Source organism: Chiloscyllium plagiosum, unplaced genomic scaffold (assembly GCF_037043375.1).
Source record: "Chiloscyllium plagiosum isolate Xiang-an unplaced genomic scaffold, Cpla_swu_hap1 HiC_scaffold_10, whole genome shotgun sequence".
NCBI lineage: Eukaryota > Metazoa > Chordata > Chondrichthyes > Orectolobiformes > Hemiscylliidae > Chiloscyllium > Chiloscyllium plagiosum.
Window position 1 is genome coordinate 67,494,302 of NW_028270148.1, and position 20,035 is coordinate 67,514,336.

At 37.8% G+C, this 20,035-nt stretch overlaps 1 protein-coding gene across 6 annotated transcripts in view; it reads right to left on the bottom strand.

Annotated features, from left to right (window-relative positions):
* The window catches only part of bcl11aa (BCL11 transcription factor A a), a 287,894-nt gene that overhangs the window by 135,941 nt on the left and 131,918 nt on the right, over positions 1-20,035 (bottom strand). For 3 of the 6 annotated variants that reach the window (XM_087991407.1, XM_087991410.1, XM_087991408.1), the window contains exon 3: positions 11,177-13,065. In XM_087991407.1, coding sequence (XP_087847533.1) covers positions 11,177-13,065 — 1,889 coding nt within the window. Of the gene's footprint in view, positions 1-350; positions 440-8,504; positions 13,066-20,035 lie in introns of those variants that run through there. The other 3 variants (XM_043696043.2, XM_087991405.1, XM_087991406.1) reach the window with 2 other exon arrangements.

Sequence of the window (20,035 nt, forward strand, 5' to 3'; positions counted from 1 at the left end):
AAGGTTACCAGACTGCCTCAACAAAACCCTGACCCCAGCAAACAGTTCAGGGAATGAATACAGAATGTGGTGTCATACAAAGGCACAGATGGCTTGGAAGAGCACAGATCCAATCATTTCTTTTGTACTGAATCAGTTGGTCTCAACTGGGATAGAAATGGGATGCAATGATTGGTCTTCATTCACCAGGAGGTGAATAGATGAGAAATTCACACAGGATTTCCTCCACTATCCAGTGACCCTGCCTATAAAGTGGTGTAAGTGGTGGCTGGATGAGGCCAAGAACTAGCTGAGTTGTGATGCTCCCACAGCACTCAATGTCTAGGCTCACGTGTGAGGGACGGCCACATAGACGATGCACTGTCGGACTGTGAGCACCCGTAGATCAGTATCCCAATGAGTCATTACCTTCAGGAAATGAAGGGGAAGGAGAGAAAAACTGAAAAGAAAGAAGTTAAAAAGAGCTTTATACTACTTTCAGGTAAATATGAATAACATATTTTTCAAAAGAATCAACAGCTAGTAACAACAGCAAAGAAAGAAGCGACAGAGCTGTAAAAAAAAAAGTATCAATTGCATTGGACAAAGATTTTGGACTAAAATGGTAGTTACAAAAATCAGTAACAGAAATAGCAATCAGAAACATTTTTTTAAACTATCAACCTTCTACCCATCCCTACCTTTAACAGTTTTACACTTTTAACGTATAAAGTACCCAGGATAGGCCAGCAGCATTTATTACCAAACCCAATCTGCTTCAGAATGAATTAGACTGTATTGGGCCATTAAGCCATAGCCTTATAGATCATTTAAGCATGCTATAAAATGCAACATTGTTGAGTCACACACCATAACAGAAAAACATCACTATATTCAAGCTTAAATCAACATTAAATAAAGATGCAAATTACAAATTGTATACAAGTATCATGCCACAATTTCTTTATGGTTAAAAATCCACTCTAAGACCAAATGCATAGTGAAAGTTGTATTATGATTCATAACCATGCTCCTCCAGTGTAGTATTAATGTATTTATGTAAAAGAAGTACTGTATTGCATATCAAACAACATTCTAAACAGCTACTTGGAAAATTTTGTGGAGTAAAAATTTGTTGTCCAAAATTCTCCAATGTTTTCAAATTCTAATGAGCAGAAAATCAGAGGCTTTATAAGGCTGAAAATGTTTTGCCATGTCTTGGTTATAATAAATTTTAGAAAATTTTGTTCAATTTGTTTAACAAAATGCTCGCAATGCAGGGAGAGTTTCTCAGTGCACTGTTTATTGAACTTAACCCAGTTATAAAGAGACATAATTTTACAACATCGTACAAACAGAATCTTCCTCAATTTTTGCACTGGTCACAAATCAAGAAAGTAAACGAGTTTAAAAATACTGGAAAAAGGTGGTGAGATTTTATGTGGATTTAAAATTAAATGTTTTTAAAATATGTTGATTTCAAATGACCAATTGTTTGTTAATAGATGAATTCCACATCATTTTACCTGGTTACAACACCTTCATAAAGATTACTCCTTTTCTTGTACTTAATAGATTATTCAATGTATTGGTGAGGTAGGTTGAAGTGATCCAATTGATAGGTGCTCAATTATCTAATAATACAGGAGATAGAACATGGATTCCCAATCTTGACCCTATAATTAGCAGTGACACCAGAGGAGTCTTGGTAATTGTCCAATTGGAGAAAAAGTGTAGACAACAGCTCATGACAGGCCACCAGCTCAAGCTCTCATAAGTCAGTTAAAGAATGGCTCTGGCATATGCCTTAGAGGCAGCTAACTGTCTACTTTGAAATGAATGATGCATGGCCTTAAAATACTTAAAAGGGAACCAATTCAAAGAAAAATTCACTGAAACAAATTAGTGAACTAAAATACTAAAATAGACGATTTAATCTGCTCTGATATATAGGCGATATTTATTTTGATTTGGCTCCTTTAATAGGGCAGAATTTACTCAGCCCGTAAAAGAATAAAGATTCATTATCAGCACATATACTAATGAATATGTTTACTGCAGCAATGTTACATGTTTGGTGGCAAAACATGTTTATGTGCTACATTCTTTGCAGCACTAAGTTTACTGCATGTTGTCAAGATGCAGTGAAATACAATTAAGTGAAGGTCAAATAATTAATACAATATATATTTCTAGTTGAAGTTAAAAACAGATCATTTTCATTTGATTATTTATGACATTTCCAAATAGAGGCTTCATTAATCACTAATGAAAAGTGGATTCGAATAAAATGTTAATAAAGCAAAATTTCAGGTTTCAAACAGCATTTAGTTATTTCACCAGATCACCCTCCAATACCTCCTTCCCAGCAGTCTGTTCATTTTCATCATCTTATTTACATAAAAGTAGGATCCTCAATTTATTGCACAGCAGTCATTAACTGCTTGGTAGAGATTAACAAATGTGGTCACCAGGGAGTTGAAATATTTGGCTTTATTAATTTTAGCAAGGAAGGAGACAGGTGAGGTGTTATTATGTTTTTTTCTGATAAAACTAGGGAACACAGTAAGTTCTAGTCCTCGGTATTGAAGTTAGAATGTTCATAATAGCTATCAGAAAAATAGGATTCAATGACACTGTTTTTTCCAATAGAAGACAAGAGCAGGAGCAGTCCACTTATCTCCTCAAGCCTCTTCTGTCTTTTAGTTAAATCATAGCTGACTTGTATGTTAACATCCATACATCTTGGGTCCATATCCTTTAATATTTTAGACTGACAGAAATGATTAAATCTTAATTTTGATGTTTTTCATTGACGTATAGCTTATTTTTTGTGAGTTAGTGAAGAATGTTTCATGGACTGAAATCCGTATGTTGAATGAAGCAGCAAAAGACATTCAGAAGTTTACAAGGGTTTTGTTGTAAATCCATGGTTTAGCACAAACATCAGTTTCCAATTTTCCCTCCTCGATCATCTCTCTCTGCCCAGAAGCCAACAACAATCCTCAAAGACGATATAAGTATCTTCTATACATAAATATCAACCTGTTCAGATATGTTATGACAGATTTGCAGAGCAAGTAAGATTGAAATGAGGTTTTCTGTCCCAGAGGTAGAGATACTACCAATACACCAAAGTAGCACTCAAGAAAAAGCCTCTCAAACACAAGGTTCAATATACTCTCTCTGTTCACAATCAAAGCTGGAATTGTCCTGGTTTACCCTTGAAGGGACCTGCACTTCCAGAACTTGCAGGGAATAACTATTCTAGGTTTTCAATACCCCTTGTGTGAAGAAATGCTTTCTGACATCTTCTCTGAATGGTCTAGTTTTAATTTTAAGATTGCGCAACATTATTTCCCATCAAAGGAAATAGTTTCTTTCTATCTACCCTATCAATTTTAATCACCTTAAACACCTCAAGTGGATCATCCTTTAATCCTTCTTATTCAAAGAACCACAAACCCAGCTTATGCAACCTGTCCTCAAAATGAACTCTTTTAGCACAGTATCATTCTAATGAATATGCACTGCAGAACAGTAGCCTAACAAATGTCAGCACAAAATATCCTGTGAGACCCATGGCAGCACCAATAGTGATGGAGAAATTAATTATAAAATATAACTATTTTAAAAATGATTCTAAAAATAGCCTGAGCTGTTACATTTAGAATACTTTTAAAACTGTGAAATAAAGATTTGCTTCATCACATCCCTCCAAAATACTCCACTACTTGTAAAAGTGTCTAGGAGACTATGCAGTTGTTGTAAAATCCCAAGTGTTGCTTTAGCAACAACTTGCATTCATGTAAGTGTCTTTAACGGGGCGATAATTGATAAAAAAAAGCAAGTCAAATTCATTATTTGAAAAGCAAATCCTCTCTAAAGAATTAGTATTGTGTCTACAGATCTTCATTCTCTCTCAAAAATACTTTTTTACCCTTCTTCCTTCTCCATCTCTGGCCTCACACATTGGCTATACGCCCCCTCTGTCAAACTGATAAGATTCTTAATTGCATATGGAAATTTTAAAAACATATGGTACTTTTTAAAAATTCAATATAATAAAATGCCAAAAATATTTATTCAAAGTAACTCCTCTAACGTAGACCATACAATTTGTCCCAAAAGTGCCCACAAAACAGGTCAAAGATGCCAAATACAAAATGATAAAACAATCTAATACCAATATTTTACATATGTTTTCAGAGGCATATAGTTACACAAAGGTGGAATTGGATTTATTAAACTGCTTCAGCTGAAAGGTTCCTCAATAGCAGCATAGATAGAGTAAGTTTAGTCTTACCCTTTAAAGCAAGGAACTGCAACATACAGCTTCTAGATCTTGGAGTATGGGCTGTTATGTCCCTTGTGTGTCAATAATGTAGAACATTGCATGTGTAGCTCCCTGACTTCCTCCTGTCTCCAGTTATAAAACAAAAAAATGCCTGTTGCTTTATAAATGTATAGATGAAATTAAATGTGACATTGTAGTTTTAATCATTCAAATAACATGTAACTAAGAAAATATATATATGTACCAAATTTATGAGAAAATGGGGTCACACTTGTATATAGTTTTACAACAGTGCCTTACATGTTTTGCTTGTCACATAAATCTGCTTATGAAATTCTCATAAATGCACAAAGGCCTCACAGGTTCACGATTTTATAATGCAATTAATGCGTAGCAGTTTGAGAAAGCCACTGTTTCCTTGTGCCACTTCACTTGCAGTTTTAGACTCAAAGATGCATGCACCAATGATTTGTTTGAAATATGGTTGTAGTGTATGAAGAGATGCCAACAGAAACACACCTGCGGGCACCGGAGTTTTAGAGGTGTAATGTTCTCCATTTGGCAGAACTAAATCTTCAGCAATCGCAATAACAATGGTACGTTAAAAACTTAAATTTATTTAACAAATTCAATCTTTTAATATTTTTAAAGAAAATGACCATTCTAGACCTTTCACTTAGAAAACTATGGAAATGCACAGCAGATCAGTCAGTATTTGAAAAATAAATAGTTCAAGCATAATTTCTGGATGCTGCAATCTGTTTTCCAAATTTTCTATTTGCATTGCATATTATTTCTTAATAAAACTTTAAATTTGTCAGTAGTTATATTGCAAAGTTTTGGCTGCTGATCAAGTGCTGCACCCATGAGAAGTTTCCACCTTTCTATAAGAACAGGGAGTGATTATCTATCCATGCCCCTTCTCAAAGTGTGCAATAAAGGGCAAAGAGCCCATTCATCCCTCCGTTTTGCGCCCATTTGAAAAGGACAAAAATGGATGGTATCATAGTTACTTTAGGACATGAAAAATTTATTATATTACCCACTTTGTATCCAAGTTTTGCACCAGACACTCAAAAATTTAGTTAATATGGGAAAAACATAATCAACTCTTAAGAAAATTAAATGATAAGCTAAGAGCTACTGCTACCGTATTGTAAGATAAGTTTGCATTTATTATTTTAATGCAGCTGACATAGTAATGGAAAAGGGAAAATCATATAAACATCTTAGAGGTTTGCTAACATTCCCAGAAGTAATTTCTATCATGGATTTGTTTGGTCCATGGACCAAATCTGGAGGGACAAATTCTTTCATTTTGAGTTTCAATTCAATGTAATATTATCACGAATATAAAAATAGTGAAATTTGCACACGCCTGTTGTGAGTCAGTGGGAAAGACATTGGTAATAAAACTGGTCTTTTTCAGTAACAAAACTCAGGCTTGTAGAAAATTAGCAGTCTGTTGTACACTGAGTCTGATCTTCTGTTTCATCGAAGTCAATGGACAAACCGGTTTTGTGCTAAATGAACTGCTGATGCATTAATAGTCAATTTTACGCTAATGGTGAATCCAATTTCACTGCCATTACAAAGCTGAGCCCTATAAACTTAAAAAATTCCAGATTTGAAGTCCAGCCCATGCCTGATTAGCAGATCTCAAACCAAGTGACAGCAGGATGTTACAACTGACCTCAGTGCTCACAGGGTAGAAAGGGGAAAACAAACCAGGATCCCAATTCCTGATTCTCATCCAATGTTGGAAATGTAATTCAGTGGGCACTGAATGAGGACAGGATCTGGTTTGTTGTAATGCCTTCACTGATCAAATAGCTCATGGACAGAAATATAAAGAATGGCTAATTAAGGAATGTGCACAGGGGAATCCTGCAAAAGTTTACTCTAGCAGTAGTCAATGTTTTCAGAAGAAGGGAAACAAAAATCAAAACATACTAAATTAAATAACTTAATTTATAAAACTTACTAGAAAAAGCAAAAGTGGACATTCCTTTCTTATTACACCCATCTATGAGAACTCTGTACCTATAATTCCTAGTTTTAGTTTCTTATGGTGATAGCAACTAATCCTAGTCATTAATGGCATTCTTGGTACTTTTCTAAATTGTGGATTTGGCCATAATTCTTTATATTGGATTTGCTATAATTACAGATTTAAGTTTAGGCATTAAGTTTTGAAATCTAACTCAATGAAAAGCCACCAGTTCAACATCAGTATCAAACATAGTTAAGATTTTCCCATTTGACCTGAACAATATGACATACAGATTACAGAATGAGGCTATTTCTCACAGTAATACAGTCATCCCCTTCCTGTCTCCAATCTCAAAGCCCTTCCCTTCCTATTCTGATCCACATGGTACTGCAGCCTTCTCTTCCTTCTACCTTTCTAACTACTGATATTGATAGCCATGGCATCATCATACTTGTAAGAACAATTCAAATCAAATTCAGTCATTAAATTCCCAAGCCACATAAACAGAGTACAATCCACATTCAATTCTAAGTCAGTTGCTGCGGGCCATGGAGACAACAAATTAATTAAACTAGGTTTGAAAAAAGTCTAAGGCTTTTAACTGTTTGTTATCCTGTAATCCTTGCTGGGAAGACATCTCTGGAGTTGAAGCTTAACATGAAGTTCAAGAAATAACTTGAAGGTGGAACACGCACTTGTATTATAAACAGAACCTATTAATGATTATTAAGGAGTTAAAAAATATTATTTGAAGACAAGGCAACACCATTGCATCTCATCTTAAGTTATTATATTTCCCCACACCTGCATAAAAAAAGCAAATACCACCAAACCGTTGAGTATTTATTTATCTATATCATACCATCTGAGCTCATCAAGGTCTCAAATGTTCAAAACAATAGCTTGGATTTTGTGGTCAGCAGCGAAGTAACAGTCCTCGCAGCTGACCTTGAAGAAAGCTGCCCACATAAGACCTAGTGATCTCCATGGTGTGGACTTGTGGCATCAAATCAAGGGAATCTCCAGGTGTCCAACAATGGAGATGCCATCATGACATTCTTACAGAAAACAAACTAGGAAGTAAAGTGCATTAACGTGCATTTTGTTCAATTTTACAGCGTGAAACCAATGATTGGATTAGAATGTGAAATATCAAACAAAATTTAAGGATAATTAACTATATTAATACCTACAACATTTTATCACAGTGGAAAAGTTTTGCATTATAACATGAGTTTTCCAGGCTCAGAGACTTTCTTCAGCAGAACACATAGCCTACTACAGCGTTTAAAAACTCAGTTAAAAATCTACTACAAGCCAACTCATTTACTGAAATATTTAATAGTAATATTACATTATAAAAAAGGAAGCTTTTGTCAGTTGAGTGATTTTGAGACATGTCGTCTGTGGGGATTCAGTGTAACCTGTGAAGATGAAGGGAATCACTGACAGTAACTTGTGAATTTCTGTGTTTAACTGTGCATGTGCAGGCACCAGAACTTGCTGTTAATTTCACAGCTGTAATGACAGCAAACACTGACAGTTTCGCTGTCATTATAACTGCAAAATCCGGGCCCAAGTCTTATAAACAGAAGGTGCAACATTGGCTGAGCAAGTAGAGCAGCTATACTCAATAGTTTATTGTTTTACATAAAAGGTCCAAATAGATGGGGTTTAGTAATCAATTGACGTGGTGAAATGCAATTAAACTGGTAGTGCCTGCATATCCAACTGCTACCTGACAATTAACTCTAAATGTACAAACAGAGTGCACAGATATGAAGATTGGTCATGTTCTCTTTGGGGGAGGAGGTCAGGGAAATAGACATCAATTAAATGTTCTGAATGCTCTGTTAGTAACAAAGAATTTATTGTCTGCTTCATTCTACAATCAAAACATCATGTTAAAAAATTTGGATAGCCAATGGTCTAAACAATCCAGCCAAATGGCCAGTAATCCCCAACCATGCAGGATACAACTCTGCACATGACACTCTGTGAATTTGTGAATTTGATGGTTATCCGAAATGTTAAACCTTTACAGAAGACAGGCAATTTTCTCCAGCATGCTGACAAAACTTACAGGTCAGAGAAAGGGGACACGGCAGAGATAAACCTTAGCTGGAGCAGAAGCTACTTATTTGGAGTATGCCATATAAAAACAAATAACTAAATAAACTTAAAAATAAAAAAAAATGAGAAAAGCAATAAATAAGCACACACAAGGTTCACCAATTAGCTTTAAAATTTTTATTAATTTTTTTTCATAAAGGGACAAAATGGGCATGTGAACAGGATAATGCAGACAACTGCCAAAACACAGACAGTGGTTTCCAATAGACTCCTGAACTTAACATAGACCAGAAACAAATACAATAAAAGCCAGGTTGTAATGACCTTTGGTCATCTAAACAAAGAAAAAAAATTAAAAAATAAAATGGAAAAAAGATCAATTTAGTGCATCCGTTTTGAACAGCGCACATAAGCAATAATAAATAGTGAATCCCATAGTAAAAGATAATTTTCAAGTTACAACAACAGCTTTTATTACAGGAATAGAAAAGGCCGATAACAAAATATTCTGCATTGCCATTTACAAAAATGTATTGACTCAAGCGGCTTTAATATGCTTTGCATATGAAATTTTCCCAATCTAAATATAAAGCACCATTTAGTTTTTGGCAATGAAAAAACTGCAAACATTTAATTTACTGCATATGAAGTTAGATGCTGGAATGTAGTAGGTGAGAGGTTAGGAGACAGAAGCACACTACAGAACAAACATTAGCTTGCAGTACTGTATACAGTATGGCAGCAGGAAGGGAAAGATATGTACAACCATCCGCTTTGACCATTGGTGTGACTTTCTAAAGTTACCCCCAAGTGGCCGTTATACGACCTCTTAACTATACAATGTCACGGGTGTGTACTTTTTTTTGTTTGTTTGTTTTTTTTTGTTGAAACGTACAAATAATTCGCACTATATTATCCTGCCAAATTAAAAAAATATACTGTGGCAGCCTGTGTTTTTTTTCCACTACCAAAAAAAGGTACGTTGATACCTTTAAAGAACAAGCAACAGTTAAAAATACAAGCTTCAATATAAATACTATTGTGCCTACACTAGGTGAACATTTATTTCAAATAACCATTCTAGAAATACAGAAAAGTAGAGACCATAAATGTGTTTAGCATAGGAATCAACATGTGTGCATTTTCCTATAGTTAAGTACTATATATATATACACTATATATATATATATATATAATCTTAAACCTTTCCCCAATGTGAGTTTTGTACAACCTGAAGAGCTGTGTATCCAAGGCAGAGTATCCACTAACTGTATAACATGTAGGAGTCTTGACAACCACCAAGACACTGGAACTCTAAAATATAGTCTTTCCGAACAAAATGAAGTGTCTCTTTTAAAAAAAAATCTTACCATTTATACTTAAAAAATCTGTACAAAACGTCTTGCACTGTAGGAGCGAGATTATTTATTCTAAATCAACTGCAGTCCCGTTATCGTCCACTGAGGAGACGTGATGTTCAAATGTGTTGCTTTATACTTAATATTCTTTTTAAGTTTAGCCAGGTGCACTATTCTAGTCAATGACTGGCAAATTGACATTAAACAATCAGTTCATTTTCCTTTCCTTAGTATTTTAGTAAGTTTTTTTTCCCTTAATTATATGTTTGTAAACTGGGAAAATTGTACAGTGCACTTAATTGTCCTATCTGAGCTGTCTTTTATCCTTTTGTCTTTTTGCTCAGCCTCTGTACCCCTGATTAAAGAAAGGGCATAGAAGTCACAAGCAGAGTCAAGTGCGATTTAAGTAAAAGCTGGGGGTGGGTGGGTAGCTGGATGAGCACTAATGTATCATCTTTATGTTTATACAACTGCTGTGTGGTGTACAAATCAAGCATGACTTTCAGGATCACAGATAGATGCTGTGACGTTAATGGATTTGTCAAGACTTTTTTTCCTCGTGTTTTGTTATTTTCATTTTGTTTCAATATTGAGAATTGGTTAACTCACTGGTAGCCAAAACAATCAGGTGCATGATGTGGAACTATTACTTGGGTCAACGTAAACCCAAGGCTACTCCTCCAGTACTAAACTGAAGAATAGAAAGAAAACCAATACAGTTTAAATAGATGCAAGGCACTCAGATTATTCAATAGTATTCACCCAATCATCTTCATCAAATTTATTTTCTTCTCCAAAAGTCAAGGCCAGCAATTGTTGTGTTCTAATTTAATATATTAACCCTTTGAGGACAGATTTTTCTTTTGGAAAAAAAATGGTTTTAACAGTGCGAATTCCAGTCTGTCCATAGAGGGTTAAACAAAGGAATAAATGGGGAGTGTTGTTTTCCCTCATTTTGTTTTCCCTCTCTATGTTACAACCTAAACTTTACATGATATGTGTTACAGGACACTATGCAGCATGGTAGTCTTCTTTCAAAAACCAAAATAAAACAGAGAAGGGTAGTTACTCAACACCAACTGAAGACAGAATTAAACTGCCAAACATACCATACATGCGGTCTAATAAGAGAAAAAAACAATAACATACACAACACGTAAATTATTGCACAAGAGAAAGGCTCGAGTTTGCGTAAATGCAATAGTATTGCCCCGATACAAATCATGCATTCATCAGTGACGTTAAACCAGCTGTGCTGGCATTAAGCACATGTTCCTTACGTCCTCAGCTTCCACTTCGTTTGATCACAAGAGAATAGAAAAGCTATAGGGAACTTGAGCATCAATACACCTAATCAGTTTTTATATCATTATTTAACAAGCGCTCACTGTGCCATTTTTTCATGTGTTTTTCGAGGGTACTATACACGCTAAAAGGCATCTGACAAATTTCACATTTGTAAACGTCTTTCCCCACCTGACCGTGCGTTTTCATATGTCGCGTGAGCTTGCTACTCTGGGCACAGGCGTAGTTGCACAGGTCACATTTGTATGGTCTCTCGCCCGTGTGGCTTCTCCGGTGGACTGTGAGATTGCTGCAGTTCTTGAAGATTTTGCCGCAAAATTCACATGTGTCACTTCGCTTGCCCTCTTTGGAGCTGGGCCGTCCAGGACCAGGTCCAGTGATATGGGGCGTGCTTCCACCACTTCCTGTGCCACTCCGACCTGAGATCCCACCATCCATTTCTCCTGGAGGAGTGGAAAAGCGTAAACTTCCATTTTCTGAAGAGTGCTCAGATGAAGTTGCAAAAGGCGATTGTCTGGAGTCTCCAAAGCTGAGGAATGGGTCTTTCATCTGTCGTGAGGCAGCATAACCAGCGAGCCACTGGGAGTAAACATTGTCCGTGGGAGCCAAAGGTGCTGATGGCAAGTCAAAGTCTTTCTCAAGTTTTATGCGTTTGGAAAAAGGACTAAGGGAAGTTGGGCTTCCTAAAATAGGCTTCTTGGATAAACCTCCAGAGGCTGATTCACCTGGAGAGGAACCTCTACCATTGACTGTACCATCATCTGTGCGATCAGATTCACCAGCAACTGAATCTTCATCATAAGTATCTCTTTGAACTTCAGTTTCAGATGAGTGATGAGTCCGCTTGTGTTTTTCAACAAGAACTTGGTGAAAGCCCTCACCGTAATGTTGTATTGTATTCATGGTAATGCTGTGCATCACTTCAGGCAAAGATCTCTTCTCCTCTACAGGTCTAGAACTATTCTCATGGTGACGCCCACTCTCTAGATTGACACCAAACGCAAAATCAGACCTATTTTCAGTTTCAGGTTCCTCCTCCTCTTCCTCCTCTTCCTCCTCCTCTTCTTCCTCTTCCTCTTCTTCCTCCTCTTCATCTCCATTTTCTGGAATCATATTGGCATCTGTTTCACTCTTGTATTTGGCTACTGCAGATTTGAGGGCACTGCTGGCACTGCCAACAAGGTCACTAGTACCCGGTTCAGGAGAGCTTGCGGTGGAAAGGCCATCATCTGACTTGACTGTCATAGGTGAGGACTTGTGCAAGTGTGTTTTCATGTGTCTCTTTAATTTGCTGGCCTGAGTGCAGGCATGATCACAAAGGTGGCACTTGTATGGTTTCTCACCGGTGTGGCTTCGACGATGCACTATCAAATTGCTCTGAAACTTAAATGTTTTCCCACAGAATTCACAAGACTTAGATTTGAGCACAGTTTGGGCAGGAGGTGCTGTGGGCTGGAGGGGTGGGAGGGGTGGCGTGCTAAGAAATGGGGATTTGTTGCTCGACTGGAATGGTTGCAATAGCCTTTGCATAGGACTCGGACGGTTTGGTGACAATGGCGGAGTGGAAGTGTTGCCAGCCAACTCTCTAAGTCTCCTAGAGAAATCCATGGATGGTGGCTCGATAGGCATGGAGTTAAGACGAAGTACCCTGTCAAAGGCACTGGTGTGATGTACAGCCACCATAGCCATCTCCTCAGCACTCAGCCGATCCATTCGATGTGGGTCCAGGTGATGCCGGGGTGGTGGGCTAAACAACGGAGGTGTAGGGGGAAAGCGGCCTTCTCCAAGCCCTGGGGTTTCCCGTGAGACAGGCCCAGACATTCTCAGTAGGTTGAAAGGACTACTGTCAGCTATGTGAAGTCCATGAAGAGGAGGCTGAGGAGCACAGTCTGCCCCAAGTCCTGAAGGAATGCCAACCCTTGGGGTTAATGGACTTCCGTGCTCAGTCTCTAAATAAATTCTGAATCCGTGGGTGTTCTGGGCATGTTGGAGGAGAAACCATGCACTACTGAATGGCTGTTTGCAAGTTGTGCAAGTGTAACTGCTGGGCTCATCCTTTCCTGCAAGAGAAAACAAACAATGTCAGTGAGAGGGCAACTGGATGCCAATCTCAACTGCTACGTTCATGCACCTATTTAATGGAAGAAAACTCACTATTCAGAAAAATAAAGAGCACTGTGGGACAACTTGATCGAAAAATCAATTATTTTCACACCATTTAAACGGCTGTGAACATTTCATTTTTTATCTGATCAAAACTGCTTAGGTTACTCCTCCCCTACTTGAATAATCCAGGTGGCAATGGTAATTTTGTTCCCTGAAACAACTGACCAACCTATAGATTTGCTATCCCAGTTCTCTTAGAGGGAACCTTTCTAAAGTGCAAATCAGACACTAAAATAGAAAGCCATTTTTCTACTCCGATTCCAGATATGTAGATAACAGTTATTAAAATATTTACCAGTTTAAACACCTCAATGTAAACAATGATCTAATCTCCTGACTTCGCCTATGCAAAATTGTACTGCTTCAGTGAGTAGAAAAAACGAGAATCTGAGCTATTTTATTCAGTCTTCTTTCTCTCCTGAAGACAGTGGCCCATGTTGAGGTATGGCAGAATAGATACTGGTCATCCTCCAGAACCTCCACATATAAAAGAGTCAAGTGCTGAGCAAAGCTCTGATCAACACTCACCTCCACTAAACCGGGGCTGCTGAAACCTAAGGCAAAAATCTCACCTGAGATCAAAGAACTCAGTTCAGAACAGGTAATGAACCTGGAAATCTGCATCTATATGAGTCAGCTGCAGAGTACGATCACCAACAGGATCTTAGAGAGCAATGTATCTAATTCCGACTGAAACAATTGATTGGAATTATGTCAATTAGGTCAATTGGCAACCTTAAATTGATGGCAGCAAAGTTTCTTGCATCTTCAGGACAAACCAGTAACTGTTATCCAATTACAGAATCACAACTAATATTAGAAACTAACTTGCAACTTTTGCAAGCCTGAGCTGATTGGGCACGGTTGGTATTCTGCTTGTCGAGTACAACAGAAGGGACATGCTGACTGATATGATTCACTGTTTTCTGGGAAGTATGGTTACATATCTGGCATCACACCAACACTGAAATTCATATACCACATTATTCATTTGTGCGGCAGAACAATTTTTTTTTTGTCTTGATGGCAGTATCCTGTTAGTGGTAAATAACACCTGTGTTGCTATCGCATAGTAGTGGTGTGAAACAGCCAGCTTCATCTGTTGCTCAAACGGTAAGTAGGTACTTGGTCCCACAGATAGGCAAATCATATCAAACAAAACGTTCCTTCAAACAGAAACAAAATACTACAGCTGCTGGAAATCTGAATTCAAAACGAAAAACGCAAGAGAAACTCAGCAGATCTAGCAGCATCTCTGGAAAGAGAAACAGAGCTAAGGTTTGATTCAAATGGTTCCAACGAAGAGTCTTTGAACTTGAAACACTAACTCGGATCCTCTCTCCACAAATGCTGCCAAACCTATTGAGTTTCTCCAGCATTTTCTGCTTTTACTTCAGATATCCCTTCAGATGGTTGAAACAAGTAAGGTACTGGCAGTGCCTAACTAGCCTACACTTGCAAAATTCATAACACATATCTAGCAATAGATGTGAATCCTCAATCAGACAACATTTGCTAGATAATCCTGAATGTGTGAGGAATTATACTGGTGATCAATTTAGGATTGTCAGTTGGGCTTGCAGTGTGATACACTTACATGTACTGGAAGCTACATATATTAATGTACAGAGCTCTGTTCTTTGCAGACAGAAAGAACACGTACATGCATTGTACTTGGTTCAAAAAATGGGTGTCAGCCATTCACTGGTTCATTTCCCACTGCAATCCCCTGACCAATCAACTGGCACTCTCTTCTCACATGGTATAAAGGTTGATTTTCCCCTTGAATTGGTATTCTTGTCAAATGTCCTGATGAGTACAAGCTAAAAAACTTTAGACAAAATGTATCTGTTTTCAGCAATACCAAAGCTTAATATATTTGAAATTTGTTTCTCTTACATTAACGGAGGCACTAATTCATTTACTGGAGCTTTGTTTGAGGTCTTCAAAATAAGGAAAGGATTACACTCAGTCTCTCTAGCTTAGTTATTCAAGCTACAAAAATTGTGAAGGACCGGGGGCAAGTAGAAGTTACATTACCCAGGTGAAAATTCAGAAGGTCTTTCCTTTAATAATTCTTTAAATAAGTTGAGCACAGAGTGTACAGCAAGTATTAAAAGTTCCATGTGTACCTAACATAACCTTACAAAGAAAACAGGTGGTATATAGGAAGCTGTCTCCGAGTTATGATGTTCTCCTGGGACTTTGTTACAATTTTGAGGTTTATATATGGATTGTATTATGGGGTTGTACTTTAAATTTAGAGTATAGGAAGGGTGAGTTATATAACCTATTCTGCAGTCTGTCTGACAGCATAGCTGGTAGTTTGATTCTGGAGTTTAGATTAAATTAGGTTCCCTAGTATGGAAACAGGTTCTCCAGCCCAACAAGTCCACACCGACTCTCCAAAGAGTAACCTACCCAGACCCATTACCGTACATTTACCCCTAACACTATGGGCAATTTAGCATGGCCAATTCACCTAACATCTTTGGATTATGGGAGGAAACTGGAACACCCAGAGGAAACCCACACAGACATGGGGAGAATGTGCAAACTCCACACAGTCACCTGAGGCGGGAATCAAACCCAGGTCCCTTGCACTGTGAGGCAACTGTGCTAATCAGTGAGCCACCACGCCGCCCCACTGAGCCACCGTGTCACCATGCAGTTGAAACTGCAGCGATCCTGGATTTAAAACAGTATTTAAATGAATAGTAATTGAATTCACATCTGAACACATGGATTCCAGCAAAATTAGAATTGAAAACTAAAAATACTACTGACAACAGTTTTATTGAAATAAAGTCAAATTGTTAACCATATCTCTGAAAGTTCTCATGATTTCTCAGATAAATATTTATCTGAGTAAATATTACAGGTTAAAGAGGAGTCTATGATCTCATTTTTCTCAGATGTAGCCCTGGGTGTTTCAGTGGAAGAAGTGAGCAAGGTAAAAGACATCTTCTTCCCACCAAGTAACCGAAGTCAAAGCCACTTAGGAGTCAGTTGAATGCATGGTGGAGTGGGGCATGAGCAAAGACTGCCAACCCATTGCTCTGACAATAATTCAGGCAATATTTTCATGGTCAAGGTGGTTAACAGAAGGATTTTTTATTCCTCACTCTCTGCATAACCCTGCCCAACTGAAGACCAGCATTCACAACCATTTCCCTCACTGCTCACCAGGACCTTCTTCCAAAAACTGTAGCATACCTCACTCCATTACTTCAGCTCCTAATGTTACACTGTGCTCCCTCTTACTCTGCCAGTAACTGCTTAAGCTCCTTCCAATTCTGTTACCTTCCACATACTAGCATTACTATTCCATCTTGGTGTGCACATTCTCAAAGTATCCCATTGGGCCACCACTAACACTTCCCTCCCTTTTTACATAAAGTCGAACTTACAAGCAATAGTGGGAAGATGGTGAGGTCAGGAGGTGAGTAGAAGAGCAATGGCTATTCAAGATCTCAGTTGAAAGTAGTCTCAGAGATTGTGAGGACAGACTGGGTCAGGGTATGGCCAATGGAGAAGCTAATGGATGAATCCTGTAGGGTTTCTGAAAATCTTACACACTGTCCCTTCCCATGGAAATCTCACCCTTGCATACTATGTCTGACAGAATGCAACTGTTCCAGCAGTCAGTCATCTGTCAGTTTTATCCTTGACACTAAAAGTTAATCCTTGTCACTCTCTTTCCTTTTAGGTGAAGATCAAGTAGACTGCCAAGAATGTGAATAGTTGAAAGGGGGCATCACTCATATTGACAGAATATCATTCTCAGAGAGCACTAGCTTAGAAACTGGTACTACACAAACCTTGCAGGTTAAGCAAATTAGGTCAGCACCAAGAACATCACCAAGCATTAGTCCATAGACAGGGTTTCTATCTTGCCTCTGCTGTAGAGCACAGATGAGAAAAATCAATATTAATGATTAATTATAACAGATTTTTAAGTACATTGTGCAGCATACCAGTGTAACAAGTCCACAGAGAAAGCACAAGGAGTCCAATTTTAACTTCTGAGAGTTTGAAACTCCATGCAGTCTACCATGGACACTTGTAGAATCCACAACAATTGGGCCTCTGGTAACAACTCTGAAAGCTTTACTGAAGTAAAACAGCAACATTCTGACCTCCTGTCTGTCCCACATTTTCCATCCACCTTCTGCAGTTGTTATTTAACTCTGTGGATAAGCACCTACTTGAGTTTTCAATCTACAAATGACTGTATGAATCGAAATGTGGGACATATGAATATGGGCTTTCACAGCAACAGTATACTTCTTTATGTGGAATAAAGGCAGTATAGAGGCAAAGTCCCAAAACTATGGCATTGGCTCCATGGGAAAGATATTCTGTCCTCACAAGTTGAGAGCATATCTGCACACCTACAGACTCTGACATGATTTCCATGTTGTGTCCATGCTGTCAGTTGAAACAAACGTTCCCAACTGAGGTTAGCCAGATCCTCAAAACCCAGAGCTACTTGAAGTCACCCACAAAAACATTTCCAGTGTTCTTAGTGGACAATCAGCCATGTTCCTCTTCCCAGACTCCATCAGGGGCCAAACCAACTTCGAACAGCAATAATACAAATAAATAATATTGGGAGATATTTAACTTCTGCATGAGTGTGATTTCATGTCATAATTAGGGGAGTAAAATCTGGCAAAACTATAATGTAGAGTTTCTTAAGTTAAAACTATTTATTTTATGTATTGATATTGTTATTTATATCTTAAGTTATGTGAAGATGATCCAGGGATAGTGTTGGAAAGTCTTCAGAAGGTGGATAAAAGAAATGGGACATATAGAAGGTTGACATATTAAAGGAGAGAGTTTGCTTCAGAGAATTTCTCTTCTCTGGCAACTGCCTGATTGACATCGATCTCCGCATCATCCTTTTCTTCCTTATCCTCTTTTTCATCATTCCTCATCATGACCTCCCCTTGTTAGATCTGCAAGTTTTATCCCCTCAGAATAGAATAGTAGAGTTGTGTAACACTCTTAGGTTTATACATAAGAAATAGGAGCAGAAGTAGTCAGTCTTCCCTACAAATCTGCCCTACTATTCTATAATGATCAGATAATGACTGATCTGTCCAGACTTCAATTCCTCTTTTGTGCCAGCTCCTCATTGCCCTCAACTCCTCGATACATCAAAAATATATCTATCCCTCTTTAAATGCTTTCAGTAATCTAGCCAATGCAGGGATAAAGACCTCCTAACATTCACAATCTGCAAAGAATAAATTCCTTTACATCTCAGTTTTAAATGGTTGCCTCATTTGTCTGTAATTGTCCTTAGTTTGAGATTCCCCCATTAGTGGATACATCTTCTCAACCATATCAAGCCCCCTTTAAAATCTGGTATGTTACAATAAGATTATTGTTCTAAACTGAAATAAAGAAAGGCCTAACCTGTTTACCTATTCTTGATGACTCAACAATCAAGCTAGCCTTTTGAACGTCCTCAAATGGCAAAATGTCCTTTCTTAAATGCACGGACCATAACTGTCGATATTGTGCAAGGTGGAACCTCAGCCACACCCTGTAGAGTTGTAAAAGGACTCCCCTATATTTTAAACCCGCTAGCAACAAAAAGGTAAAAATTCCATCTGCCTACTTAATTATTTGCTGCACTAGCATGCTAATGTTTTGTGTTTCATGCACAGGAACACTCAGATCCCAAGGTGCTGCATTTTTTTGTAGTTTCTCTCCATTTAATTTATAGCCTGCCTTCAGATTCTTCCTACCAAAGATCATGAGCTCACATTTTTCTACATCAAACTCCACCTGCCAAGTTTTTACCCATTCACTCAATCTACCTATTTCCCCTTGCAGATTTTTTAAGCCTTCATCATAATATGCCCTCCCACCTATTTCTGCATCAGCAGCAAATTTGGACACATTACACTTGCCCCCTCCTCCAAATCAGTTATGTAGCTGTTAAGTAATTGAGACCGTAGGAATGATCATTACGGCACTTCACTAGTTGTGCATTTCCAAACTGAAAAAGGCTCATTAATATCCAAGTGACTCTCCATCGGGATTCAGCCAGATCAGACTAGAGCTTTGCTAAAGATGCTGAAGATCTAGCAACTGCCAGAGAACTGACAGGATATGGCTTCAGCCAAAGTCAACTCTCATTTTTGACAACATCTAGGGTGCCTAGTATTACACTACCAACAGGGTAGCCATTGCATTTCATGCACTCTTCCAGCATGTGACCTTTCTCAACAATTTTCAAAACCAGAATGGCCAATTTCACGCCAGAAATCTAAACAGATTCTAACCATAGTCTGTATGATTTTATTGTCATTTGTTTCTTAAACATTTTGAAAATTGCCAGATAAATCTTGTTCAATAAATGTTCTCATGTGGCAGCTCTGGGACCTGTAGGAAGTATTTGTAATCAGATGAGCGGAGTCCAAATACTGCTCCTGTCAGATGACACAAGGTATTTTAATGGTCATTTTCTAGATTTGAAACTGTGTACTTTAGTATTCAATCATTCATAACACTTCTCAGCATGCTGCAACATCTTAAACCAATGCCTTTCTCACAATACTTAATCACACAACTCTTCTCTTAAAAACACAGCTTGATGTGCGGTAAATAATAGCAGCATTTCAAAAATCAAAAGAACTGTCCTAAGAAAAAAAAAACATCTTTAAATGGCACTTCATTGTATTTGAAACTACGATCCAATGAAGACAATCTTTTTATTTATCCAGCTTCTTTATAGACTCTCTATTACAGGATTACAGACTATGCAGAACTAGGAATTTATCTTTTAAAGAGTGAAACAAATGGTAAACAAAGACCTATATCTACAAAAAGGTCCAATCTATTTAC